At 40.1% G+C, this 26,732-nt stretch overlaps 1 protein-coding gene across 2 annotated transcripts in view; it reads left to right on the top strand.

Annotated features, from left to right (window-relative positions):
• The window catches only part of brf1a (BRF1 general transcription factor IIIB subunit a), a 130,958-nt gene that overhangs the window by 86,737 nt on the left and 17,489 nt on the right, over positions 1-26,732 (top strand). For both annotated transcript variants that reach the window (XM_086275933.1, XM_086275931.1), the window contains one exon: positions 23,417-23,468. In XM_086275933.1, the coding sequence (XP_086132059.1) occupies positions 23,417-23,468 (52 nt within the window). The remainder of the gene's footprint in view (positions 1-23,416; positions 23,469-26,732) is intronic.

The raw sequence follows: 26,732 nt of genomic DNA, 5'->3' as shown, positions 1-26,732 counted from the left end.
AACAGCAGCCAGCATAATCCTAAAATGGAGCAACTGTTTTCCTAGATCTGGTTTCCCTGGTTGTCAGACTAGTAACCATAAACCCAGTGGGCACTGTAAATTAGATCCAGTGTTTCTTTCTGGAGTTGAGACCTTTAAAGGATAGCCGTGGTTGGAGCACTCCACCAGTCACACCGTTATGGAGTGGTGAAGAGCTTTCCTTGTTTAAAAGGCATATGACTGCTTGGAGTTAACCAAAAGGCTTTCAGACCACGGGATGCGAGACTTTTTTTGGTCTGAGGAGACAAAAATCGAACTGTCTGCCCACTATTTCCAAAAACATGTACAGAGGAAACTAGGCACTGAGAATCACCTCATTAATACCATCCCTGCAGTCAAACACGGTGGTGGTAGAATCATGCTGTGCAGATGTTTTTCTGACTGTGACATGAAGACTAGTTAGCATAGAGGGACAGGTGGATGAAGAAAATATAGAGCAGTTCTAGGTGAAAACCTGAAGCACACAACTAAAAAAAAAAAGAGTGGTTTCAGGACCTGAAGGCTTTCTAGCACCTTTAAAGAGACCTGTACTAATGTTCCCTCATCTAACCAGTGGAGTTTAATTTATTCTGAAGAATGAGGAAGCTGTCAGAAGACAAGTGTGCCAGGCTTTGAGGTCATTCCCAAGAAAACGTGTTGCTGCTGCTTCTGTTGACGGTGCATTGTAGACCTGATTTCTTACTTATGGTTTTTTCTTTTAGTTGCAAAAATCTCAGAAAAGTTCAAGTTGAAGCTAAAACAGAAAATGTGAAAAACTAATGTGCGGCAAACTTTCCAAATACACTATAAAATGAGGTTCATTCAAATTTGAAAATAAATAAACATTGATCAGCATTTAGCATAACACCGGGGAGGGATTACATGAACAAAGACAGCCAGCTATACTTTTAAGATTCGGATATTGATGCCCGGTTTTGTATTGTTGCATAAAATTACTGTTGAGGCTGCTAGTAGTTAGCAACCCCTATCTAATTATAATCAAACTATAGCTGCAGCCTAGGAGGCAGATACTCCGTAACTGATGGAGAGCAAAAGTTGAGCTTAAAGAAAAAATAATATTGGATTTGAATTTCACAGGTTTGCACACAGATAACTCCAAAATAAGGACCATGTTGCTTTCCATCTGATGCATGTGAAATAAGCCGATTTCACCACTTTTCAATCATTCTGTTCATGGCTTAATGTCGTTTTCTTTTTCCAGCGATGAAGAAAAACTACTATATTTATTGCTAATCGGCTAATAGAAATACCAAATCATAGAGCGATCAGGAATTACACACATAAATATCAATATGATTCAAATGTGTTATGTTCAATCAGAAGAAAAAACAGCAGAACGGTTTATTTGTGAAGCTTAAAAGTTAAAAGATGAGCTGTATATTGTTTCGTTGATTATGCACTAATTGCTTTAGCTCAGCTTCTAAATTTAAGGAAGAAAATGTCACTCCAGCCAAATGGGACGTTTATATCTGTGCAGTTGTTGTACATAATGTTATGGCTCAATGAGATAAAAGTGTAAACTGATCATGAGCCCTCTATTACTCATTGTAGTTTGCCTCATAATCAGGCTAGTGATGCCATGACGTGCTATTCCACACATGAAAGTACATCCCAGGGGCTAACAGGCCTGTGGAAAGGGTTTACTGCTGGCTGCATGATAAATTAAGCTCATTCCACATACATTTACGCTGAGGTCTTTAGCTTCCACACTCATGCAGAGAGATGTTAAGATATTTAATCCCTTGCACCCCCTCCCCACCCTGCGCAGACGAACCCATTTCTCAATGAAGCACGAAGAAATGAGAGCATCCCTTTGATTCTGGACATCCGGCTCTACTCACAGCGGCGACAGCAGCTTTCCCTGCACAGCCTCTTCCATCCAAACAGCTTTCAACGGCCAAACCTTTGTTCTCCAGCGTGGCTCGCACTGTAACTAATGGGACAGCCAGGGCTGGAATTTTGAGGGGAGCTCTAAAACTGGGCCATTTGGAAAACATCCCAGTTTTTATCCACAGCTTAGCCACAGAATAAAGAAAAAACAGCCCAGCCAGCAACCGAAAATGTTGACACTATAAGAGTTGATGCTATTGTGGTAGTTCATGGCCTCACGGGGCCACAGCACAGCTTAGCAACTGAAGACTTGTCCCCCTCGGCGCAGGGTGAAGGGACACTTTAACACTGAAGTACTTTTTCTTTTGTCCCTCTTTATCTTCACTCACAACTTGGTCCTCACTGTCTTAAAACCCAATGTAATTTATTATTTTCTGTTTAATATTTTATTACTTTTACTTGCTAAGTTTTATTGACACCATCCCCTCCAGCTATTGCCAGTTGTCAGCCAGTGGCTAAACGGCCTCCCTCAATCGCCTTTTCAGTTCAAGCTTAGTCTCATTGGCAGTAAGCTGATTAGAAACGAGCCGCTAAGCCCGGCAGAGAGTGATAGCCTAACAGAGAGTCGCTGCAGAGTGGATGAGCGAGGGAGGGGAGGAGGGTGAGACAAGAGGGAGAAAGCTAGTCAAGGGATAGAAAGTGAGACAGAGGAGGGTGAAGGGAGGGCGAGATATGCAACATAAGGGTTTGTGCCGTGCTGTATTTTGAACGTCTGTATGAAACTGCAGAATACATTTGAGGAAAAAGAGAGAAAGGGTGAAGGAGAAGCTGCTAGTTTGACCTTGTATAGAAGAGCCAGCATTGATCTGAGCATTTGAGCATCTCTGAACACGAAACGTGAAGTCTTTTCCCTTTAGAACGACTCAATTCTTCATAGCATTGAGTTACCTTAGAGAATTACGGTGCATTAAGGCATCTAACTAATGCTCAGTTGGTAAGTGTGCCAAAAAATATCACACACACCATTGACACCAGCAGCCTCAACATTTGATATAAGGCAGGATGGATCCATGCTTTCATGTTGTTTACACTTGTCTGACCAGGAAACGTTTTCCTATTGTCCAGTTTTGGTCCCGTGCTAAGTATAGACTCAGTTTCCTGTTCTTAGCTGCAGGAGTGGTCACTGCAGGGTGTACCTAATGAAGTGTCCCGTGAGCACATATGATCCCAGTGAAGCAGCAGAAGTTGATAAATGGATAAACAGACTAGACGTTTAAGTGAAGTGGTGTCAGAGGCAAAGCAGCAGTTGAGACCTTGACCGATTAAAGTTGAAGCAGGTAGAAAGAAACGAGCAGTGTTGCCGGTTTGCAGTTTACAAAGACAAACAGGAGAGCTGTGACCTCTTATTTGAAAAGAGCACAGAGAGAAGAAGCTGACCTTTTCAAGAGCTTACAGGAAAAATACAAATTGAAATACCCCCAAACCGCTTGTTGATGATGTAGCTTGACCTCCTCCTTCTCAGTTTACATCACGATGGTGTAATGTGTTATGCTTCTGCTTAACGACAATACATTTAGGTTCTTTAAAGAAGCATTAAAGCAAAGCTTAGAACAAAATGGAGCAAGGAGTGAGTCAGTTAAGTGTCCACTTTCCATATGGATTTATCGTGTTTTTAGCGTTAATGTTAACTTAGCACTCTTCACTTCTATTGGTGTAGATTTGGAGAAACAATCGGTCACATAATGGAGAATATATCAAAGCAGAAGACGCAGCTTTAAGAAAAAAAAAATACCATAAATTATGTTAGACGTTTTCAGTCTAAAACTGAAAAGGGAACTGGACCGTGGATGGGCATGCATATTGATCTGCGGACATCTGTCCCTTAAATGACAATGTGAAAACAGTGCGCTGGTGCTTCAGAGGCAGGAAGCTATCTTAATCTGCAGCTTGTCGAGCATTACAGTGAGTTTCAGCTCATTATTTCTTTGTGCGGCAGCAATGAGCAGCTGTTTTCAGTTGAAAAGCTCTTAAAAAAAAAAAAAAAAAGCCTTGTGGCTGAGGCAAGCTCAGCAAGACGCAGCAGACACATGCAGGTAGAGGCAAGCTGGTGAGCACAGCGGAGCTCTAGCAGGCCCATATTTCCCTTTGCAGGTTGGTAGCACAGCTAACAGAAGCATGAATACCTGATACAAAAAAGTATCCATGTGTAATATTGCTACTCCGTGAGCGGTTAATGTGTGAAAAAACTACTTATGTTCAGATGATAACATCACAGCAGCTTCACGGGGTCATACAGCAGTGGTCTGGTGCGACTATGTTGATGGTGGCATGTTTTAGGTCCATGGGTTTGAAGATGGTTTAAAGAGGAGAAGAGCCGAGTAGGAAGCATGTTGAGCGGATGTGACGAAGCAAAGGAAAAAGCCAGGCGAAGACACGAGATGAGGCGGTTGTTTCTTGCTCTTTATATTGTTCAAATGGGATAATTTAGGGGTTAAAAGGACAAGCTGCAGCGGTATAACAATGATTATGTAAAACTAGATTTACCTGTTTTTATTATGATGAGTTATTAGGAAGAAAAAAGAGGTGTTGAGGAGGCAGGGAGGATTTACAGACTCACTTGAAGAGCAGATTAGAACAAATACAGGAGGAGGAGGAGATGTGATTCAGCACAAGAAGAGGATGTTCAGTACACGAGGTTCCTTTTGAAGAAATGAGCTTCTCGCCTACAGTGGAAGATTTTTGCTTTTTTCCAGAGACAGATGGTACACTGAAAACTCGTCTCGCTGTAATCGAGTGAATTGGTTTTTGAGAAAATGAATTTGCACTTTTTTCCTGGGTTCCACTGTTAGTCTTGTAATTGTTACAAAAATATTTATAGTTTCTTTAAATGAACTATTCATTCCCTTATTCCCTTGTAAGGGAAGAATTATCAGGACAAAGCCCAGAATGTGTCATGTGAAGTCTCTGAACATATGTTAGAAAGTCACCCTACAAACAGGTTATAGGCATATCCTATATAAATGACAGTTATTGTAGTCATTTATTGGCATGGATGGAGACGCTAATGCCATACAGGAATTGTCCTGTATGGCATTAGCATCTCCATCCATGCATGCATCCACTCCTGAACTCTACATAAAGCTGGAGGCATCAGTTAGGTTTTTGCAGCATTGTTCTTTAAAAGTGTCCTACATTACCTGTTACTTTAAAAAACTGCACAATATCACTTACTACTTATAGAAAATTTTTAATATTTTTTCACATAATTACCAGTAAACATTAGAAAACCTTAAATTACAGTTCCATATAAAGTTGGACAGCCAGCTAAAATAAACAGTTCTAGCCAGAGTCTCCTGTAGACACAGGTACAAACCTGACTGCTCATCTCTGCTTTTGTTTCCTGTTGAAAAATCAATCCTGGCTGCTTGACTGGGGTCAGCATGCGCCCTACTCTCCTTTTATTCTGAGCCTGTGCTTGTTGTTGCTTGAGGGTTGTTGCTTGTTGTGTTTGTACAGTAGTGCACACGATGCCACTGTCTTCCGAGAGGCAAAGCTTGGCTTAGATTGCTTCATGCAACAGGACAAAGATCCCAAGCACATCAACAAATGTACAACAGACTGGCTGAAAAGAAAGAATCAAGGTGTTGAAGTGTCCAGACCTCAACCTGAATGAAATGGCCTTAAGAGAACTGTGCATAAACAGATATCCAGAAACCTCTATAAGATGAAGCAGTGTGGCAGACTAATAAAGTTCTAAAGAAAACAGTTATTGAAGTTACTGCAGGTAAAGGGGATTGTACACACTGTTCAATCATCTACTTAGTTTTTCAGAGATCGGTGGAAACCTTTTCACACGACTGTTGGTGTTGTATGTGAGCACAGTGGAAGGTTAATTCATCTTGTTTTGTCTTCTTTGTTCTTGTGATTGTGATCACACATGTAATTCTGACTCTCTGGTCACCCGTCCGGACCGACAACTCTGGAAATCAGCCAGTTGCAGACTCTGGCCGGTTGATCTGGGAATTTCTGGTGGAACACATTTCTGCAAAAAATGTAAACTGTAATGGTTTAAAAGAAAAGACCAGGATGCTTCACTGCATACTTCTTAGGCTTGTTTGATTTCATATATTTTTTTGTAGATACAAATATTTTCTAATTATGTAGAAAATGGATACAAATGTATCCAAGTAACTGAAATTTTTGTTACATTCATATGTTAATCATCATGTCAGTTGAGCCAATAAAATAAAACTCAGCATTTCAAGTGCAATTCAACCAAAACTTGTGATCAAGCATTATTACGCAGATATTTACAGATTAGCAAGCAGTGAGTTTCAGTACTTTATGAATCTAGTTTCAGCAGTGACAGGTGCTTCATAATCAAAATGTTATAAGTGCCAAACTATGGCGACTTTGTCCGTTAAATGTCTTTGTAATTTTCAGCTTAATGTGAACTCATTTTAAGGGAATTTTAAGAGCTGCTCTCAGGAAATTAGCTGAAAACTGTGAGCGTTATAATTCAAATTATAGCAGATATTCCTACACTACTGCAGAGTGTTTTAATGGAGTCTTCGATTGATCTTTGGACAGTAGGTGTCAGTGGCTGCAGTTATATGCTGTGTATTGTGTTTTTGGGATACGGATGGTTGTCCATGAGAGCGTTGCGTATGGCCTCGCTGTGATCCTCGGGGGGGCAGAGTGATTTATAAGTGCACGCTGTCTGTCACGGTAAAGCCTGACTAGGTGTCAGGAGCCACTCCCCGCTGCTGTAAAGGGTCGCCATGGCAAAGGAGAGCTGCCGAAAAGTCTATCGCCACACGCAGCCACCAACTCTTATTGATGGCCGTTTGACCTCTGACCCCCACAAGCGAGTGCAGTGAGCTCAGATTAATAGCCGCTGTCACACAGAAACCTCATACCTCCAAAATGTAAATAGCTCCTCTGGGAACACATGTGATTTAAAATTTACACGCTGTCATCACCAAAGTATTTTTTCTGTTTTTGATGTGTGAGGAAAGTAAAACAGCAACTTTCTCTTTTATTACATTTATTCATCATTTAGCTATTTTCCCCACATTTACTCATTCTGGCATAAAGAACATTTTCCAGAGAATTAAACTGCCAAACCTAAAAAACAAAAACCGTGATACAGTATTGACTTTATTGTCATTGTGCATGTACAATGACAATAAATGGCTATTCTGTTCTATTCTATTTTTTTAAAAATTAGACATTTAAACAGTGTCATCCTCGCTGCCATTGGGATCTTACAGCTTAGTAAGGTAATCAATAAGCTAATAGAGAAAAGTAGTGAAGGTTATCATTAGCTGTGACCCTGAAGTAGCAGCATGGTTTCCAAGTACTTCACACATTCGGGTTAACAAACTGCAATTGAACATCACACAATCGCAGCATTGATTCGTCCAATCAAAACTCTGTCGCCGGTAGAATTTAAAATATCTTGTGCTGCACACAGATTTGCACACTGCCTGAAGTGCCACATAATGTAATAAAGTTGAAAATTAAATCATGAAGTTAGATGATGTTAGATATTGACGTACGTAATTGACGTGAAATTTAGCGGAAATATTTACAAAATCCTGAAACGTTCTCATCTGCTCAAAAATTGCATCTACCAAGATCTCTTCTTCTCTTTTTCACCCCCTCTGACAGTCAATCTTTAATTATTTAAAATTTTACAAACTAATTATTCACATAAGCTGAAAGCAAACACCAAAGTCTCACATTTAAAATGATGGAACTTTGCTTGAACGTGGCTTCAAACCCATGTTACTAATAATTTTGTCTTGACTTCTACTTAAGTCCTTTTTTTGCTACTTTACCACAAGAATATTAACATATAAAGTAACCTATATCTAAAGCTGCCTGTTTAGTATAAAGTACAACATTTTATCTGTAATGTAGTTCAGCAACTTGACACGAACTTCAATTGCAATCCAACATTTTTTTCTTTACATTCACTGCTGTGAAAAGTCTCAGGTGCCCTGCGATCGAGGTAAAGAGGTAACCTGAGCGATAGCAAATAAGAGAAGGTCAACTGCTATTGGAGGAAATCATTTACACCTTCGCCATGTTAACAAAAGGTTATTCCTAAGAAACAGGACTGAAGTGCTGAACTTTAGTGGAAGGACCAAACAAAACGAGCTAAACACACCTGCGATCGTGTCTGAGAGCACCAGGTGGAACCCAAGCTGAAAATCCACGAATAAAAGACCGCAGGCGTGTAAAGTAGAGAAAACGAAGGTCTGAAATAGAAAGGGAAGCAAAGTCTCGAGCATGTCCTTGAATACTGAGATGATATGATTTCCTGCTGACGGTGGGAAGCTGGTTCCACAGGGAGGGATTATAACTTTTAAATGCTCACTTCCTTCAGATAAAGTTGAGGCATTCCTGCATACTAATTCAGAAAAGTTTTTCCGAACGAAATGTCAGTAAATCCCCCGTCTGTGCAGGATGCAGCAGTCGATTCCGTGGACAACTTTGCTGTTTTCTTTCAATTATTTCTCCAAAATTCTGAGAAAAGGTTAAACACAGACACACTGGTGGAGAAAGGGACTGGAGCACTTTATTTGAACTTCATTAATGAAATTAAATATTTATGAATGGGTAACATATTTATTGTCTATGATATTGGGAGGAGGAGGTGATTTCAGACCAGCCCTAAAATTTGCTTATTAGTTAACGAACATGGACACATCGCTGTCAAAAGACAAAAACTAAAAAAAGTATCTCATCAAAATGACCGCAGCACTGGTTATGTGGATGCGGCTGCTCTGAAAACAGCAGCTCGTTTGACTTTCCCAAAGGGTCACTTTGTTTCCATGCCTCCCGAAAAGATGTTTACCACTCTTTCTTTTTAGCAGCTTCACTTAACAGATGCTTGTGGGAAGAGCCACGCTACTGTTACCACTGTTGCTATGCCAGCCCACCACCGAGAACCAGTTAGATTGGGGGAAGTGATAATTGATGATCCCCTCACCTTCTTGTTGGACACGTGTGATGCTCGAGATTAAGGAGTCTGAACTGAGTTGAAGATTTGATCTGTTTGGTTGTTGTCTTGCTGTGAGATTTATAATTTGCACTCAGAGGTTTGACACTAGGACCAGTCTGTGAATGACCTGAAAGACAATGCAGTATACAGTCTGACCACGTCGAGCTCTGGGTAGTGACTGAAAGAATGAGTCTGCAGATACAAGTGATTGAAGTTCATTTACTCTGCATGGGTGGGTAGATTAAAGACTGGATGACGAGCACAGATTAGAATCACAGAGCTATTTTTAGTTTTTTGGGCGTTTCATCAAATACCCCAGGAGAACCTGAGGTAGAGCCCAGAACAGCTTACATTAAGACCACTGCTTCCTGACTTAGTATTAGTAGAAGAAAAAAGGTAAGATTGTCCTACATGGTTGGTGTTAATTGTGTGTTCAAGATTAAGTGCCCCCTCAACTCAGATTTTCTACTCTGAAAGTAGTAGCATGCTAACAACCCCAAATTGGCGGCAGTAAACGTAAACAGTAGTGAAACTGTAAATCAGAATCCCGATGATGTCGCTGAAACCTTGGAAACTGTCATAATCCCATTTGAGAAGCTTGTACCTTTACAGTTTTTTTTATCGATCAGCTGACCTATTGATAGACTTAATCGTTTCAGATCATGTACTTTCTGGGCGTGCGGGGAATTGATGAAACTGACAGGTATAATTGATGGGACCAGCAAGACATTTTTGCCCCGGGGATACAGAGGTGGGACCAAGTCATTGTTTTGCAAGTCTCAAGTAAGTCTCAAGTCTTTATCCTCAAGTCTCAAGTCAAGTCTCAAGTAATGTCAGGCAAGTCAGAGTCGAGTCTCAAGTCACTGGTGTAAAAGTCCGAGTCAAGTCACAAGTCTGAAACTTTGAATTTCAAGTCCTTTCGAGTCTTTAAAAAAAACGAAAAAATAATGTTGCAGTTATGCTAAATGTAAATATTAGACCATGTAATTTTAAAATCTGTGTTTTTCTCAACACATGACAAAATAGTGAACTTAGAAAATATACACAAGTTGTGAAATTGCACCTCTTTAAAATGCAGCTCAATTAAACCTAGCTCCAAGAATAATTTTCACCGACAGTTCTGAGATAAGCTGCATGTTATTCTTGGATGCGGTTGTAGGACCGGCTTTAAAATCGCATGACAAAAATATCATACATAAATAAATGATATTTTTTTTAAAATATCATTTAAAAAAAAAACTGCATCACCAACGTAGCCTGGAAAACATTTGCTAGTTAGATGAAGTCAGCTATCTCATCGTAGCATATTTATATGCATATTTATAATCATACGGTTCTTGGAGTGAGTGCATACACTCATGAAGTTTAGTAACTTCAGGTCACTGCAACAAGCCCAGGTACAGTTTACCGACGGATGGGTGCAGGACCTTGAAACGCACCATGTAGAAAGTAAAGGCCATCGTACGTATCATAAGTTTACCAGTCTCACAAATTGTCGTCATAAATACACATTCGTTAACCGTTTATTAATATAACCTTTGAGCTCAACGGTAATTAATTAGTAGTGGAAATAATTTCTGGTAGCATCACAGAAATGTAGCAGTGACAATAATACTGTATGCTGTAATCGTACTGGACAATTAGTGATACAAAACAACTGTTTTATCCTGTGAATGAAGTTTAGTTAGTTTCATCCCATCAAGGTTCCTCTGTTTGTTTAGTTTACTTTCAAAGACATTCATGGCATTATTTCTGTGGTATAAAGAGCTGCGCTGTGCTGTAGTTCAAAGAGAACAGAAAAGTGTTTAGACAACTTTCCCCTAATTACGTCCTGTGAAGTTGGATGCATCAAAGCCTGCAATTAGTTCGGCTACCTTTCACTTGTTTGTTTTCTTTCACTATACTTTCTTTCTTCTAACAGACCGTAGTTGACTTCCGAGCTGACGTAATGACACGTTGTGCAGCAGAGTTGGGTATAATCTGTTTGCTATGCAGAGGCTTTTCTGGCTTGGAGATTTGACTTTATTTTATTTGCACTGTAATCTTTTAGATCTGAGTGAGAACTCTTCTGTTGGAGGTGAAAGGGCATTTTCACTGCTCGAGCTGCACCGTCACACAGGAGAGTCGGCAGTCACGTGAGAAATGACTGTGAGGAGAGAAATGTAATTTAAGCATCATGTCAAATCATGTAATTTAAGTACCAAAGTGTGCACGGGATAAAAATCATCTAGAGTTTATTTTAGAAAACGAGCGTGACTTTGTCGCCACAAGGTCTGGCTTTGAGTGTGTTGCTGCTGTTAACTCTTTGATCTTTCAGACTTATGACTGATCTGTTTGTGTAGATGGGGGTTAATAGCTTGTGATCCTCCCCATTTGTGTGATTAGTGGCGTGGAAGACTGTGATCCTCCCTCTGGTCAAACTAGCAGCCTTTGAAGAAGCACGCACTCAGTGTCCCTGCTTCATAACACCGTGACACCTCACGGTACACTCCAAGTTCATTTTGTTAACAAAAGTAGTAATATTTTAATATTCTAACTCATAGTTTTAGTCTGAAGTCTAATCGATGACCTGCATTCGTATGCAGCTTGTTTGTATGATTGGTGAAGTTCATTGTCTGCTGTTTGTTTTGCTAAGAAACAACTTGATGAAGCTGTCAAAATTTGTTAGCAAGCTGGGTCCATTTACTGTGATGATGTGATTTGTGCTAATAAAATACCCAAATTTCACTTCTCAGCACTGGAGGCCCATCTTCTTCTGATTTATGCTCGAATCATTCATAGGTCAGTGCTAAGTGGCCTTACAAACGAAAATGGTCAGGTTTAAGTACTGACTGAAAATGAGTGTAAGAGCCTGGAGAACTATTGCTCAAGAGCACTTCAATAAAAAGAGCAGATGTTTCTGTTTCTGGCTGAGGTCTAACCTCTATTGTTTATGTGGTCAGGTTGGTATAATATAGGAGGTTTTCTTAATCCTTTATCTGGTTAAATAAAGAAATTAAAAAACTACATACAACTTTTCCACGTTTTTCTACATTTCTGTTGAAATTTAAAATCGACATAAAAAAATTTAATTAATTTTTATGTGTGAATTAAACATTTGTGGTGCAAATAATTTTAAAAGAAAACCAAACTAAAATATCAAACTTAAACTTATTTATCATGAGCCTGAAAATCAAAATACATTCTCATTAAAAGGCCAACTCAAAATTACTCGCACTCCTTCCTTGTTCCTCCACCAAAAGCTGGGCTGCATGGCTTTCTTGTCACACAACTCTCATTAATATGTGTGTGTGCGTTTAGCCCACAGCCGTTAACAGCCACCCGTCTCGCTGAATCTCTAATCTCTGTTCACAAGACTGGTCATGCTCCCCCAGAATATCTGCAAAGGAAGAGCCCAGCGCCACAGTAAGCAGCTGGGTGCTAACTGACCCAGAAATCCCATCCATCTGGAGAAATGTCACAGCTCTCATCAAATGGCCACGGATGGGTTAGTGGGTTATTAAATGCGGCCCTGTGTGTGCATGTTTCTGTGTGTGTGTGTGTACCAGCTTTCACAAGTGCATTAAGAAACTGATGGAAATCCCCCAAAAATGAAGGCGCTAATTTCACCAGGAACATCCACGCAGCATTGTTGCAATGCACAATACAAACGAAAAAGTCTGTGACGATGTTCTTCATCTGTTTCTTGCTGTTAAGCGTTGAGCTCCTTCTGAACCTTGCTTGTTATTTGACATGACAGACTTCAGTACGGACCTCATGTGCCTGTTTGTTTTTTTTGTTGCATCATTTATAGTCTTGTCTTTACTTTAGCCAGCCAAAGTAAACTTGTATCAAAGGTCTCACTTGCAGAAGGCTCAAAGTTGTGAAAGCAGTCGCACAACTTAATTTCCCAAGTTAATTATGACATGATGTGCAACCATTTGTTAAAGATGAGCAATGTTGGGAAATAAAATGGGAAAGGTCCAGTGTTTTTGGGGAGTTTGAACCATACCAAGACTGAAAAGTCAGTATTTTCAGTTTCATAGACCAAGTTACTGATGATGTTTTTACAAATGCAATCACATTTTTACTTTGTTTCATCTAACATAGCTGCAGCAGCGTGTCAGATTGTAAAAGTGAAATGAAGAAAGTAATGTCATTACTAGGTCCTACATATGATTAACTTCATGAAGTTATTAAGAAAAATCTCATTACTGTGGAATGAGCCCACTTTGCCTTTCATCAGCAGTGGTTGGCTGAGAATTTTGAGGTCGTTTGGAAGCGTGTTCTTGAAAACTTGGAGAATTTCCTACAGTTTGTCTGTAGATTTAAGGATCAGAACATGGTATCTTATCACCTGCAGTATCAACTGTTATTCAGCCCAAGTTAAACTAATCCCAACTTTGAGGCGAGCGATTGAAGGAACCACCAGCAGGAACGAAGGATAGCACACAAGATGGTTCGTTATTCAATTAGAGCCTGTAATGTTCACGAGCTACAGATCTGTTTGATATTTGGACAGAGCTAAGGTTACCTCACTGTCCTCTGTAATCCTGGACCGATTCCTTGAAGATGAGATCAGATCTCATTGTGGGCGAGATCATCTTTTACAGCACTCCTCGTTATTGTGCCTGAAGAGAGTTCAGCTGAATGTCTGATTGAAGCCTAGAATGACCCTTAAAACTCTTTTCTGAACTGAGCGGTTTCTTTCATGTTTCAGGCCTGCTATTGGGATAGTGACTGGGTGTGCATCAGATGTTAGCGAGGGTATGTTAGCGAGGGTGGTCTTTGCCTAAGCAGCTACCCTTGGAAAAACCCGCATAAAATTATTCTATTTGTCAAACCAAATCTTTGTTGATATATTGAGGTGTCAAAACTCATTATCAGTGGCACAGCAGAGGTTGTCAAATGTCTGTTTTATGGGTGAAAGAGTTAGTAGCGTTAGAAGAGTTAGAAAGTATCGACTGGACCTCTGAACATATAGTTCTGTGGTATCTTCCTGTGGATCATATTGTCCGGTTTAACCATGTTACATCCATAACTTGTAGCAAAGTAAATGACCCTTAAGTGTGTTTGCAGACAGAGAAACACGTGCTGTATTAAACCTAAGTTTAGGGTAGATCAGACCAGTTACCCGGTCCTGGTGTTCGTATGCCCTCCAGGAAAAATACAATTTTGTCACATTTGATGGAAAATATCTGAGTTACTTCACACTGCTGTTTGTACAGAAGTACAGATTCTGCAGTTGTGTGTTACAGCGGCTGATTGTGTGTTTGACGGTATGCAGATTTTCAGGATTGTATTGTGCTTCTTCCTTCGTGTCTTTGCATATAAACAGCCATCTATATAACCCTTCACCCTTTTGAATCTGCAGTACCAGGTACTGTGTGTGTGTGTGTGTGTGTGTGTGTGTGTGTGTGTAATGGGGTTAGTGCTGGATGGACTGGCCAGAGAAGAAAACACAATCAGTTCTTTTGGCTGAGTCTGTGTCTCCTCTTGCCAAGCTGCACACCGGCCCACAATGCACTGCAGCCTGAATGGACACGAATCACAGGCACACACTCTTTGTGGGGGAGTGTGTGTGAGGCTGTATTGTGCGTCTGTATTTGTGTGTCTGGGAAAGTATGAGTGGGCACTGCAGTTTCTTGTGTGTGTATATGTGTGGGTGATTATGCCTGATTTAATTGTGCCGAAGAGCTGAAGGAGTGTGTGTGTGTGTGTGTGTGTGTGTGTGTGTGTGTGTGTGTGTGTGTGTGTGTGTGTGTGTGTGTGTGTGTGTGTGTGTGTGTGTGCGTCTCCAAGGATCTAGTCCCCAGCTGGAAAATCGAGTTGGAAGCTCAGATTATTATCATCTTTTATTTACATCCGCGCTCATCGCAGAACTAATTTTATTCAACCCCCAGTTTGCAGATTATCTCCCCTCCTCGCCTCCATCCTTCCTCTTTGTTATCTTATTGATTGGATTATTGTACGAATAGTGAAATTATTCCCTTATATTGGTTTTGCCTCAGTTCATTTGCGGAGAAATGGAAGTTGATCCGAACGCAAAAAAACAAACGGGTGCAATCATCTCGATTTAAAAAGCAGAGGCTCGTAGAAACATCCCTCCTCGATGCTAACGAGCAAAACAACAACAAATGTCCCGCGAACGCCGGCGCACAATGGAAACGAGAAGAGAGACGACATACTGCAGAATGATTAGAAGCTCTAATGACGAGCAGAGTTATTGCAAAATGAAAATGGCTCCGCTGTAGGAAATGAAATCATGGGGGAAGCGAATGTGGTAATGGAGCGAGTGTGTATTTTGACTTTATACACACCATAAACAATCAGAAGAGTCTGTTCAGTGACAGGTTGCTTCTCCCCAAGACAAGAACTAACAGACTTAAAAACTCCTTTGTCCCACACGCCATCAGACTGTTTAACTCCACTCGCAGCAACGGGTTTCATTAGGAAATCTGACTCAGTGTAAGGCACTCCTGAGACTCTCTGTATGAATTTGAAATGAAAACATTTGTAATAGTGTACAAGAGGAAGAATCAGATTCAATTCAACCGCACAGTTTTATTTAGCTCATGTGCGGTTGCAAATTTGAAGGTTTTTAAAGGACCAGTTTGTCCGATTTTCTCCCGACATACATGACAAAACTTTCACTAAAAGCTGTTCATGAATAATCAGTGTTTGTGACAACAACAACAAAAAATCAGTCACTACGTCAAACTTACTAATCCAAAAATTATGACATGCAACAGAAGTTATAGAAGTTATCTGCATAGTTACAATAGCAAGTGCTTAAAGTGTCAGATGAAGTGTATGTCATGGTCATTGACATGCACTCCAGCACATCACTCCACATAGATTACTTTTTGATAGAGATCGGTGGATCAATCTGAATATTGATACTATTGATACCAATGCTGTGGTTGTAACTTTTAACCCTGAATTGTGTTAAAAGTTAGTTTTCTTAAAATAAAAAGGATATGTGACACACGCATTCTGAAAAATCTGAACCATTTGTGTTGACTGTCACGTCTATTTTATTTATAGCTTTATTTCACATTTAAGCAACAGAAGTTGCCCCTCAGTGCTTCAGAGACAGACACGTTTATGTTCCAGGTCTAAAAAAAAAAAGTTTCAAAATAAATGAAAAGCTGATGAACAGTGATGGGAATAACGGCGTTACTTTTTTCAGTAACGAGTAATCTAACTAATTACTATTCCTATCGTTACAACTAATGGTAAATGATTCTTATATAGCGCTTTTCTACTCTCCCGGAGTACTCAAAGCGCTCTATACAACATGCCTCATTCACCCATTCACACACACTCATACAAGCACTTCTAAACACAAGTGCAACTAATAAACATTCACACACATTCACACTCCGATGAACGCATCGGAGGGCAATTTGGGGTTAGTATCTTGCCCAAGGATATTTGGCATGCAGACTGGAGGAGCCAGTAATCGAACCATTTATTTTTCAATAAACAGACAGTTGAAGCTGTGTTCAGCCTCATCTTATATCAGTTGCACGGAAGTAGCTGTAAGTAATCTGGACGCTACAGCTTTAAGCAGCTGCGCGCTCCCGTGGACGGCAATCACGATCACTGTCTAGCACAACACCTGGAGCTAAGGGGGCAAAACAATCACATGAGTGCTGCTGTTTGACTGAGGAAGAATAAAGTAGTCGTGTTAAGCCAATCACATGACCACTTAAAGACAAAGCAACAAGGTGATATTTACCAGTTTTTAAATTGTGTTGATAGGCCACGTAAAACCAGAGTCATGATAAACAATATATATGCGCCGTTTTTTCCTCAATAGTTTCGTCACGTTTACTGTCTAAGGACAGCGCAGCGAGCACTCTCTGCTTATGAGCAAAAAAAACCCCAAACAAAAACAGAAGTTTTAGGAGTGAAGGCAAGAGAGAGACAGCAGAAAAAGAGAGTTTTGAGATGTGAGAGATTTGTGACGTTTAGCGTGTTTGGAGTGTGTAGTTCATGTTGTCTTGTGTAGTTAGTGCAGGGCTCTAGAGTGCGACCAATTTGGTCGCAAATGCGACCAAATTTTTCAGTGGTGCGACTAAAAATAAATATTTGGTCGCACAGGTGCGACCAACTGTTCCGGTAACAAAAAAAAAATCTCTGTAACTCCGTGTGGTCAACAGCAGACACACATTATGCCCCTATCGTGGACTAAACCAATCAGAGATAGTCAGGGGCGGGACCTCTCTGATTGGCCGTGGTCCAGTTGAAAGTGCAGGTGGAAGAGAGAGGTGAGTAGCTTGAATAAAGCGATATCAATTCATTAACGGATTCCACACAAAGACCTAAACACGGAGCGGACCCAACACATCAGAATCAGCTTCGTCTTTCTCGGCTTTCTCACCCGACGGCCTGAACACGGACACGCTGTCGGAGCTTAGCGATTCTTCGGGTCCGCGCTGTGTTTACGTCTTTTTGCGCTGATTCTGAGCTGCAGGTTTTGCCTCTCTCCAACCAAAATTCACCGAGCCTGCAGCAAAAGAAGCAGCAAACTGCGCTTCACATTTGATCAATGTCGTCATGAATTCCCTCTGACTTTTGCTGTTTTGCTTCCACCACGATAAAAATCACACTTCCTGCACAGCTCTCTCTCTCTCTCTGTACTTCAGGAACAGTTTCCCGTCTCAAATCTGTTTTCTGCATTATTCATTCGCTTATTACCCACCAGTCTAGCGTTGTTTACAGCGCTTTTTCTTTTTTCACTTAAATGACCTCGGACAAGAAAGCCTAATTTCTGCTGTTCAATACTGAAGAAATTTAAATTTCTTAAAATTATGCAAAATTGCAGAATATTTTTAAGGTTATCTGCTATAAAAAGCCAGACCAGGAAAATCTCCTTCATGTTTTCCTGTGTTTTATTCTCAGTTACTTTCACACAAAGGCATCTGCTGTGATTTTCACAATTCTGATGAAGTCTCATGTGTATCAGTACTGATAAATGATCAGAATTATAATATTTCTGACTGTCTGAGGCTAAATTGAATCAAATCAGGACTTTGAGAACCAGAATTGAATGGATTATAGAAATCAGTGATGATACTCAGCCCTAGTGAGCAGCCTAGGCCTGAGAGAAGTGGATGTACTGTAGCTGTGGGTAATAAGAAAAGATGAAAAGAACTATTGATAACTTTTTTGTTAAGTTAAGGCCTGATCTGTCTGAAATTCATAGCCAGTGCTCTGACACGGTGCCATCAATATTTGAATGCTGAAAAAGCACATTATATGCTGCAGTAAATGCACTGCCCAAGTGTCCCCTCTCCCCACGGCCTTTCAGCAGCAGACAGCAGCAAACAGGTCGTCAGAGGAGGCCAAGATGATGATTAAGTTTTTAACATTTTCTACAATATTGACAAAGCACTTTAAGCACAAGTTTGTTAGTTAATAATTTAGAAATTAATATTGTCTGTATGGACTTCCCCCCCCCAAAGAAAGTGCACATGTAAAACTGCGGTGTTAAGCGATGCGGTTGAAAAATTTGAGTGCGCCTAACTTTTGTGCCGGTACGCCTAAATTTTTAAAGTTAGGCGTACCGGTGCGCCCATGTCAAAAAGTTAGTCTAGAGCCCTGTAGTGTGTAGTTTGGATAGTTTTATGTTGTGTGTCAGAACAATGAGGCGACTGCTGTCTCCAGGTAGAAACAGGAGTGATGCACCTGCTGCTGTCAGACCTGCAGGTATCAGGCTGTGATGTTCTCCTTTATAGTGGACAGAAATATTTGGAGTGGCACAAATAATTTGTGTGGCAACTGATTGAATGCAGAACAGATTGTTCTGTAAATAGTTTGAAATGGTTATTTAAAAAAATCAAGGTAAAAGGTAAATGGATGCAAATAAGTTTGTTTTTTGCAAAACTTGTGCACAGGACTTTAAAATTGACCATTTATATTTGCATTTAAAGTTATGAAATATGATTCATTAAACATGTTTAGTGGTTGTTACAGTGAAAAATATAACTTTTTCTACTCTGATTTTATGTTTTTTGTCTGATTTTAGATAAATTGTGTTAATACAGTATGTCAAAATGAAAACATAACTGTAAATTCAGACACGTGAGTTTGTGCTGAAAAGGATGATACCAAACAAGGCAAAGTAAATAGTTTTTAAAGGTGAAATGTAGAGGAAACATCAAAAGCAGTTAAAAATTGCCAATTATACCCTGGACCCCAGAGGGTTAAACTTTTTTTAAAGTAACACAATGGTTACTTTTTGAGTAATTAATTACTTTTAGAATATTAACTCAGTTACTTTTTTGAAGAAGTAACTAGTAACTATAACTAATTACTTTTTCAAAGTAACTTGCCCAACACTGATTATAAACTATATTATAAATGTATTTTATTAAAATGTGTTCAGAATTTGCAAAGTCATGACACACTGCTCTCCCCTACATTAGCAAGTATTGTTATCAGTCGCACAAATCAATAGTAGAACTTGTAGTATTGCACAGTACTACTTTTTAAATGTACCCAAAGACATACAGGCAGAGGTATCATTTCCAAAATGTGTTTTATTATATCCTAAAAAAGACAAATACATGATCATTAAAATAAGCTATTTTAAGAAATAAGTGAGGCCATAATGCTGAAATAAATAATGTCATAACTCAAAAAAGTGACCTGGACAAATTTATTTTGCTTATGCAGGTAGCATGCAAAGTCATTTAGGGAAAAATGATAAAACTGCTATAAAAAATAAAGAAAACTACACTCCAATTTCACTAACCCTGTCCTGAGACAGCCTACGTGTCTAAAATGAGTGGAAAGAACTGCCCACTTACTTTTAGTCCACTCCTTCTCCATAACGTATCAGTTAATATTTATCCAGATTCTTCATTGATATAAACATTAAGAACAATATACATACTTTTATTTCTGATAACATAATATTTACTCTACATAACACACAAGTTATTATCATACTGACTTATTTTTACAGCTCCAAAATCAAAGCCTCTGGTTTTTGGAGTGTTAATTTTAAATGAGTTGTATGCAAAACTACATCAGAGATGCAGTGTCACATCTGTTTTTTTTCCTGGGATCATAGTTTAATATTTGGATGTTCTATCATTTGGCGATTATCAAACACTAAGTCTAAGTACAGCTGATGGGGAATCTTGCTTTTGGTCTTTGTGTTGTCTTTGGGGTTTTTTGACAGCACATGTTGTGACAATCAGTCTTAACGCTGTGGAGATGTTTCAAGTTGACAGCCTCTTGGGGTAACATGGTTTTCTTTATAAATTTCATGGTGGTCTATCAACCACTGACAAGATATTTTAGTCTCAGTCAAAGTGGTGGAAGAGCTGAGAGCGGTATCAGCACTGGAGAGGTTAAAACTGCTGTTTCCACAGCACTTACTCGACTCTTTTAACCTTCATTGACCTCAGTTAAATTGTCTTTATCTGTTCATTCGAGGAGCATTGGTGTTCTCATAGCCCTGTGACTCTAACCTTTGACCCCACTCGCTATCAGTCGCTCTAACTGTTGCAATTACAGGAAGTGGTTTGATGTCAGCCAGAGCACCGATTTAAAATTAGATTTTTTTTCCTATTTACAAAAATGTCAAGCTCATGAAAAGGTATTCCATGTGTTATGTAAAGTGTCAAAACACTGACAAACATCCCCAGGGTGTTACCCCGTTAACACCCTGGCTTATTCATTCACTCACTCACAATGGCTTTAAATCAGGGAAACATTTGTCATTGTCTTAGTTTACAAATTTATTACCAAAGGTAAAATGTTCACACCTTTCACTCCTTTTTCTTTTTCCTATCAGTATGCACGGCATATCTTCCAAATGTGATTATGAGCGACTGAGAAACCTGCTGAAAAGAACGACACACTCGTCTTCAAACAGCTGGCACACTAGCTACGAATGCACCACGACTGGCTGCTACGTAGAATTAAACTCCATTATGTAGAACTGTTGCAGCTGATTCAGCTAATTTGTGTTTGGTTTCACTTAGCAGCACAACACAACAAAGGTTAGCTAATTAAGACTGTTTATCTGGAGGAACTACTGCCTTAGTTCTGTGAGGAACAACCTTGGAATAATCAGTCAACACTCCTGAGTCTCAGTTTTTCTTCTTCTTCCCATTCTGATATTTCTGTGCGCTCTTTTCTTCCTTTCTGCTTTTCTCTTTCTGCTATTAGCTGATCTTATTCTTTAATATTGTTTTCCTTTGTTCTCTTAATCCAAGCACCTTCCTTCTCTTCAGGCTTCCCCCGCGTTCCCCCTCCATGCCTCCCCATGCCCTCACCCAATCTTTTTCCTCATTCGCTCCCGTGCTGTTTTGCCCTCTATCCCTTCTTCTTCTTCTCACCCTTTTGCCCCCTTCCACTGCCTGTTGCCTAACGACATCACTTCCTCTCATGGTTCCACCGTCCCTCCCTCTTTCCACAGTGTCCAGGTCAGGGCTCATGGGAGCCAGTCTTGTCTAGCACATATACGGGGCCCTAAATAGTTCTCTCAGCGGGGAGCATTTCGCCGGCCTGGCTGGGATTTTATAATGAGCTTTGAGAAAGGAGGAGGTGGGGGGAATGATGATGTTGGGGGGTGAAGATGCCACATTCACTTTTACCCCTCCTCCCCTTTCCCCCCGGTTAAAGCAGATTAATTAAAAGCTCACTCGCGCTCTGCGTCTTATCAGTGAGATTTGAGCACTTTACTGTAAGCCTCTAGGGAGAGCTCAGCGCCGGGCCGGGTGGGCAGAAAATGGGGGTGGGGAGCCTCGGGAACAATGCTAATTCCAGCCAGTGGGGTGGTGGGACGGCTGCTTAGGAATTACTGCCAGTGGTGCGTTCATTGCTGATTATCTCCGCGACTGTCTAGGAAGAGATTGCACTCACAGAGACAGACAGTCGCTCTGCCTGTCACTCACAGTTTGGGCTCATTTCTCATTCACACCATTTTTTTTTCTTTTCCTTTTTTTTTATCGCAGTTGCCTAGAAATGTGAGCTAGTCGCCCTGAAGCCAACAGAGACCAGCTGCACTAAGATAATACAATGCTCTACCTGTGTTGTGTCAAGAGTTAAATGCTGCATCAGCGTCAAGTACAAATAAAATGTGCTTTTTTTTTTCTGTAAGAGTGGTTGCAAAGAGCCATCCGACATACAGCAATGTTCTGCTGTCCCATCTGTCCAAATGGCAACAATGAGCAGGAACTGGTATCAGCAGGAGCTATTGTCATTACAATTTTTATTAATGATTATATCAGCCATTATTTCATCCCCAGAAGGCTGCTGTGATAGCTCGATTTCCCTTGTTCCTGTTCTGCTTAAATTGACTGTAAAAGTCCTGATTATTTAGTGGAGCACAAAGGAGGTCCTTTATTATTAGTCATGCTAGCAGTGTGCTTTTACATGCTCTCCAGCACATTGGCTTAAACTGTAAAATGTCAACAACAACAACAACACCGAATCCCTTCACCAGTAGCTTGTACTTGTGGGAAAATTTTACTATACTGGGTATGTTTAGGTAACACCTTGCTAACATGAGCTTACTGAAGATAAACGGGTATGTGAATCTGTTAGCCAATCAGGGACAAAGAGAGAGGACACGAATGCGGTGGAAGAAAGAAACGAAGCTGAGCAGAAGCAGGCAGGCGGTGTCCTCGCTGCTGAGGTTAACAGTGAAATGTAATCTGAACTGGCCTCAGAATAGAAGATTTTATTATCTTCTAATGTCTGGAAAAATAATGAATATCTTACTTTCAGGCTTTTAGGGGTTCATAAAATCCGCACATTTAATCCTCTTGTAGACTCACTGGCATTTCAGATTGTGCTTCAGTTTGAGTAATGGAACTCATTTTCTACAGTCGTGCAACTTCAAGGTCATAAAGCCCAGCCGCTGTTAAAAATCAAGGTTAATTTTAAGTATTTTATGTCATTTCAGTGTTTGCTGTTCAGCACTGTTAAAACAAAGGGGAGCCCATTAGTCTGTAACCTTTGTAGGCAATGTGTTTGCTTCACTGTAGGACTGCTGTGCTGTTCAGTTCATTTCAGTTTTATTTATAAAGCACTAAATCGCAACAACAGTCACCTTAAGGCACTTTATATTGTAAGGTAAAGACCTACAGGGACAGTGTTTGTCCAGTACTGATGAATATTGCTGGTTGCACACACAGACTGTGTGAACGAAGTCCAGATGTGTTGGTTGGTTTGGTTGTTGTGGAAGCTGCTGTTTATGGGGTGCCATATAACATCAAATAATCTAGTTACAACACCAAGGAGATAGAGTCAATGATTCCACTTAAGAAGCACGTTTACAACCCAGTTCCAAAAGAAGCTGGGATGCTGTGAAACCGCAAATATCATTAACCCGATTTTATTCACAAAAGAACCTAGAATACATAGAAAATGTTTCATGTTTGAGTTTGATGTTAGCAATGTGTCAAATACAAGCTAGCTCCTCTGCCTCACTATGATTAGTAGGACTTATGTTAAACAGTAATAAAACAAATGAGCTAAAGAAAATAAAGAAGGCTAAGTGTGATGATGTTGCTGTCTGTGTTGCAGGCTACAGCCATTCATCAGCGGACAGCCCAACAAAAAGCTGGCCACGGAGCAGGTAAGCTTCCATTCATCTTCACTGCATCTGCTCTTCCTCTCCGACACTCTTGTGCACTACAACACTCGCTGCCCCGCTGCTCCTAAAATGCACGACACCTCAGTCACCATGTCGATCAGTCGGTTAACTTCTCACGTTTACTTTAACACACTCACTCAGGTTCAGTCTTCCTTTGCTTCACTGTATTTTGACTGTGCTGTGTGAATAAGAGTATTTTCAAGGGGAAGAGCAGCCTTGATATTCCTTACAGTGAAAGTGATAAAGTAACCAGATTGATGGTCCAGTCTTGTCATCACTGCTTTACTTCATAAAAAAAGGCTTTTCCTGTGAAGTCTATGTGAACCAACAGGGAAGCGGGTTAGGCAATAATAAGGCTTGCAACTTAACATTGAGCAATTTTTAACATTTTTTCACAGGGTGGGGGGGACGACAACCACTGCTGCCAAATGAATACCTCTGAGTTGTACTGCACTGTGGGTGATGCTGCAAATCAGTGAGCAGGAAAGCTTTATAAGGCAAGGCAAGGCAAGTTTATTTGTATAGCACAATTCAACAACAAGGTGATTCAAAGTGCTTTACAGAGACATTAGAAACAAGAACAAATAAAAAGCATGATTTAAAATTGAATAAAACAAGCAAATAAACTAACTAACTAATTAACAAACAAACAAACAAAAACAACAGTATATAAAATCAAAACAGATAAAATCAGAAATAGATAAGATCAGTAGTTAGTGTAAGTTTTGAAATTTAAGCTTAAAGTGTGGATTTGGTGCTTTATTCAAATGCAGCTGAGAACAGGTGAGTCTTCAACCTGGATTTAAATAAACTGAGTGTTTCAGCTGATCTGAGGCTTTCTGGGAGTTTGTTCCAGATATAAGGAGCATAAAAGCTGAATGCAGCTTCTCCGTGTCTGGTTCTGACTCTGGGAACTGATAAAAGACCGGATCCAGATGACCTGAGGGATCTGGAAGGTTCATACTGGGTCAGGAGGTCACTGATGTATTTTGGTCCTAAACCATTCAGAGCTTTATAGACCAGCATCAGAACTTTAAAGTCTATCCTCTGACGGACAGGCAGCCAGTGTAAGGACCTCAGAGCTGGACTGATGTGGTCCACTTTTTTGGTCTTAGTGAGGACTCGAGCAGCAGAGTTCTGAATGAGCTGTAGTTGTCTGACTGATTTTTTAGGTAGACCTGTAAAGATGCTGTTACAGTAATCAAGCCTACTAAAAATGAATGCATGGACTAGTTTTTCCAGGTCCTGTTGAGACATCAGATCTTTTATCCTTGATATATTCTTGAGGTGATAGTAAGCTGACTTTGTTATTGTCTTAATGTGTTTTTCTAAGTTTAGGTCTGCATCCATCACTACACCCAAATTTCTCGCCTGGTTTGTGATTTTTAGATGTATAGATTGAAGTTCTCTGGTGACCTGTAATCGTTTTTCTTTGGCGCCAAAGACTATTACCTCAGTTTTGTTTTTGTTTAGCTGGAGAAAATTGTGGCACAACCAGTCATTAATTTCCTCGATGCATTTACCAAGAGCCTGTACAGGGCCTCGGTCTCCTGGTGACATTGTGATATATATTTGTGTGTCATCTGCATAGCTGTGATAGTTTATTTTGTTGTTGTTTATAATCTGTGCCAGTGGGAGCATGTAGATGTTAAACAGAAGGGGTCCCAAGATGGAACCTTGGGGAACTCCACATGTGATACTTGTCTGCTCAGATGTGAAGTTACCTATTGATACAAAGTATTTCCTGTTTTCTACGTATGTTTTGAACCAGTTTAGTACAGTTCCTGAAAGACCTGTCCAGTTCTCCAGTCGTTTGAGTAATATGTTGTGGTCAACTGTATCAAATGCTGCACTGAGATCCAGTAAAACTAGGACTGACATTTTTCCACTGTCTGTATTCAGACATATGTCATTAAACACTTTGGTCAGAGCGGTTTCAGTGCTGTGGTTCTGTCTAAAACCTGACTGGAAGGCATCGTAGCAATTATTCTGTTTTAAGAAGTAACTGAGCTGTTGAGAAACTGCTTTTTCAATGATCTTACTTAAAAATGGGAGATTTGAGATCGGCCTGTAGTTGTTCATTTGTGTCTTGTCAAGATTGTCCTTTTTCAGTATAGGTTTGATTACAGCAGTTTTTAGTGATTCTGGAAACACACCTGATAATAAAGAAAAGTTGACGATCTGTAACAGGTCTGACTCTAAACTCTTTGAGACCTTTTTGAAAAAACGTGTTGGCAGGACATCTAAACAGCAGGAGGAGGAGTTCAGTTGACCTAAGATGTCCTCCAGGTCTTTGCTGTTAATAGGTTGAAACTGTTTCATGGTGTTTAAACAGTTTTTTGGTGGACACAGTACATATCCTGGATCTGCTGTTGATGTACCAATTGCTTGTCTAATTTTTTGGATTTTTTCAGTGAAGAATTTGGCAAAGTCATTGCAGGCCATGGTCGAATGAAGTTCAGCTGCCACTGGCATAGGAGGGTTTGTTAGCCTGTCAACTGTAGAAAATAAGACCCGAGCATTATGGCTGTTTTTAGTGATGATGTCAGAGAAGTAGGACCTTCTTGCATTCCTCAGTTGTAAATTATAATTGTGAAGTTTCTCTTTATAAATGTCATAATGAACCTGGAGGTTTGTTTTTCTCCATCTGCGCTCAGCTTTCCTACACTCTCTTTTTTCATTTTTCACCAGTGTGGAGTTTCTCCATGGAGACTTTTTCCTTCCAGAGATAACCTTCACCTTAATGGGAGCAATAGTGTCCATTACATTTAACATGTTAGCATTGAAGCTATTGACGAGCTCATTGACTGACCCTCTGGGCAGGTCAGGTCAGGTGTTAATGGGAAGACCTGGTTAAAAATTGCACTACTGTGTTCAGTTATACACCGTTTTGTGATCACTGTTGTTGATATATTTGTGTGGGCTGAGATTTTACTTTCAAAGAAAACACAGTAATGATCAGACAGGCCCACATCAGACACAGTAACCTTTGAAATGCTCAGGCCTTTGGAGATCAGTAGGTCAAGAGTGTGTCCTCTATTATGTGTGGCCTCTGTTACATGCTGAGTCAGCCCAAAGTTGCCCAGAGTGTTACTCAGGTCTTTAGTCCCTTTGTCCTGAGGGTTGTCCACATGAATGTTAAAATCCCCAGCAATAATTACACAGTCAAAATCAACACAGATCACAGACAACAGTTCACTGAGGTCATTAAAAAAGTCTGTGCAGTATTTGGGAGGCCTGTAAACA

Source organism: Aulonocara sp. 'chitande type north' Nkhata Bay, linkage group LG19 (assembly GCF_057382095.1).
Source record: "Aulonocara sp. 'chitande type north' Nkhata Bay isolate Kocher_YH1m ecotype deep benthic linkage group LG19, A_spYH_male_GT1.1, whole genome shotgun sequence".
Lineage (NCBI taxonomy): Eukaryota > Metazoa > Chordata > Actinopteri > Cichliformes > Cichlidae > Aulonocara > Aulonocara sp. 'chitande type north' Nkhata Bay.
This window is presented reverse-complemented; position numbering and strand designations above follow the sequence as displayed.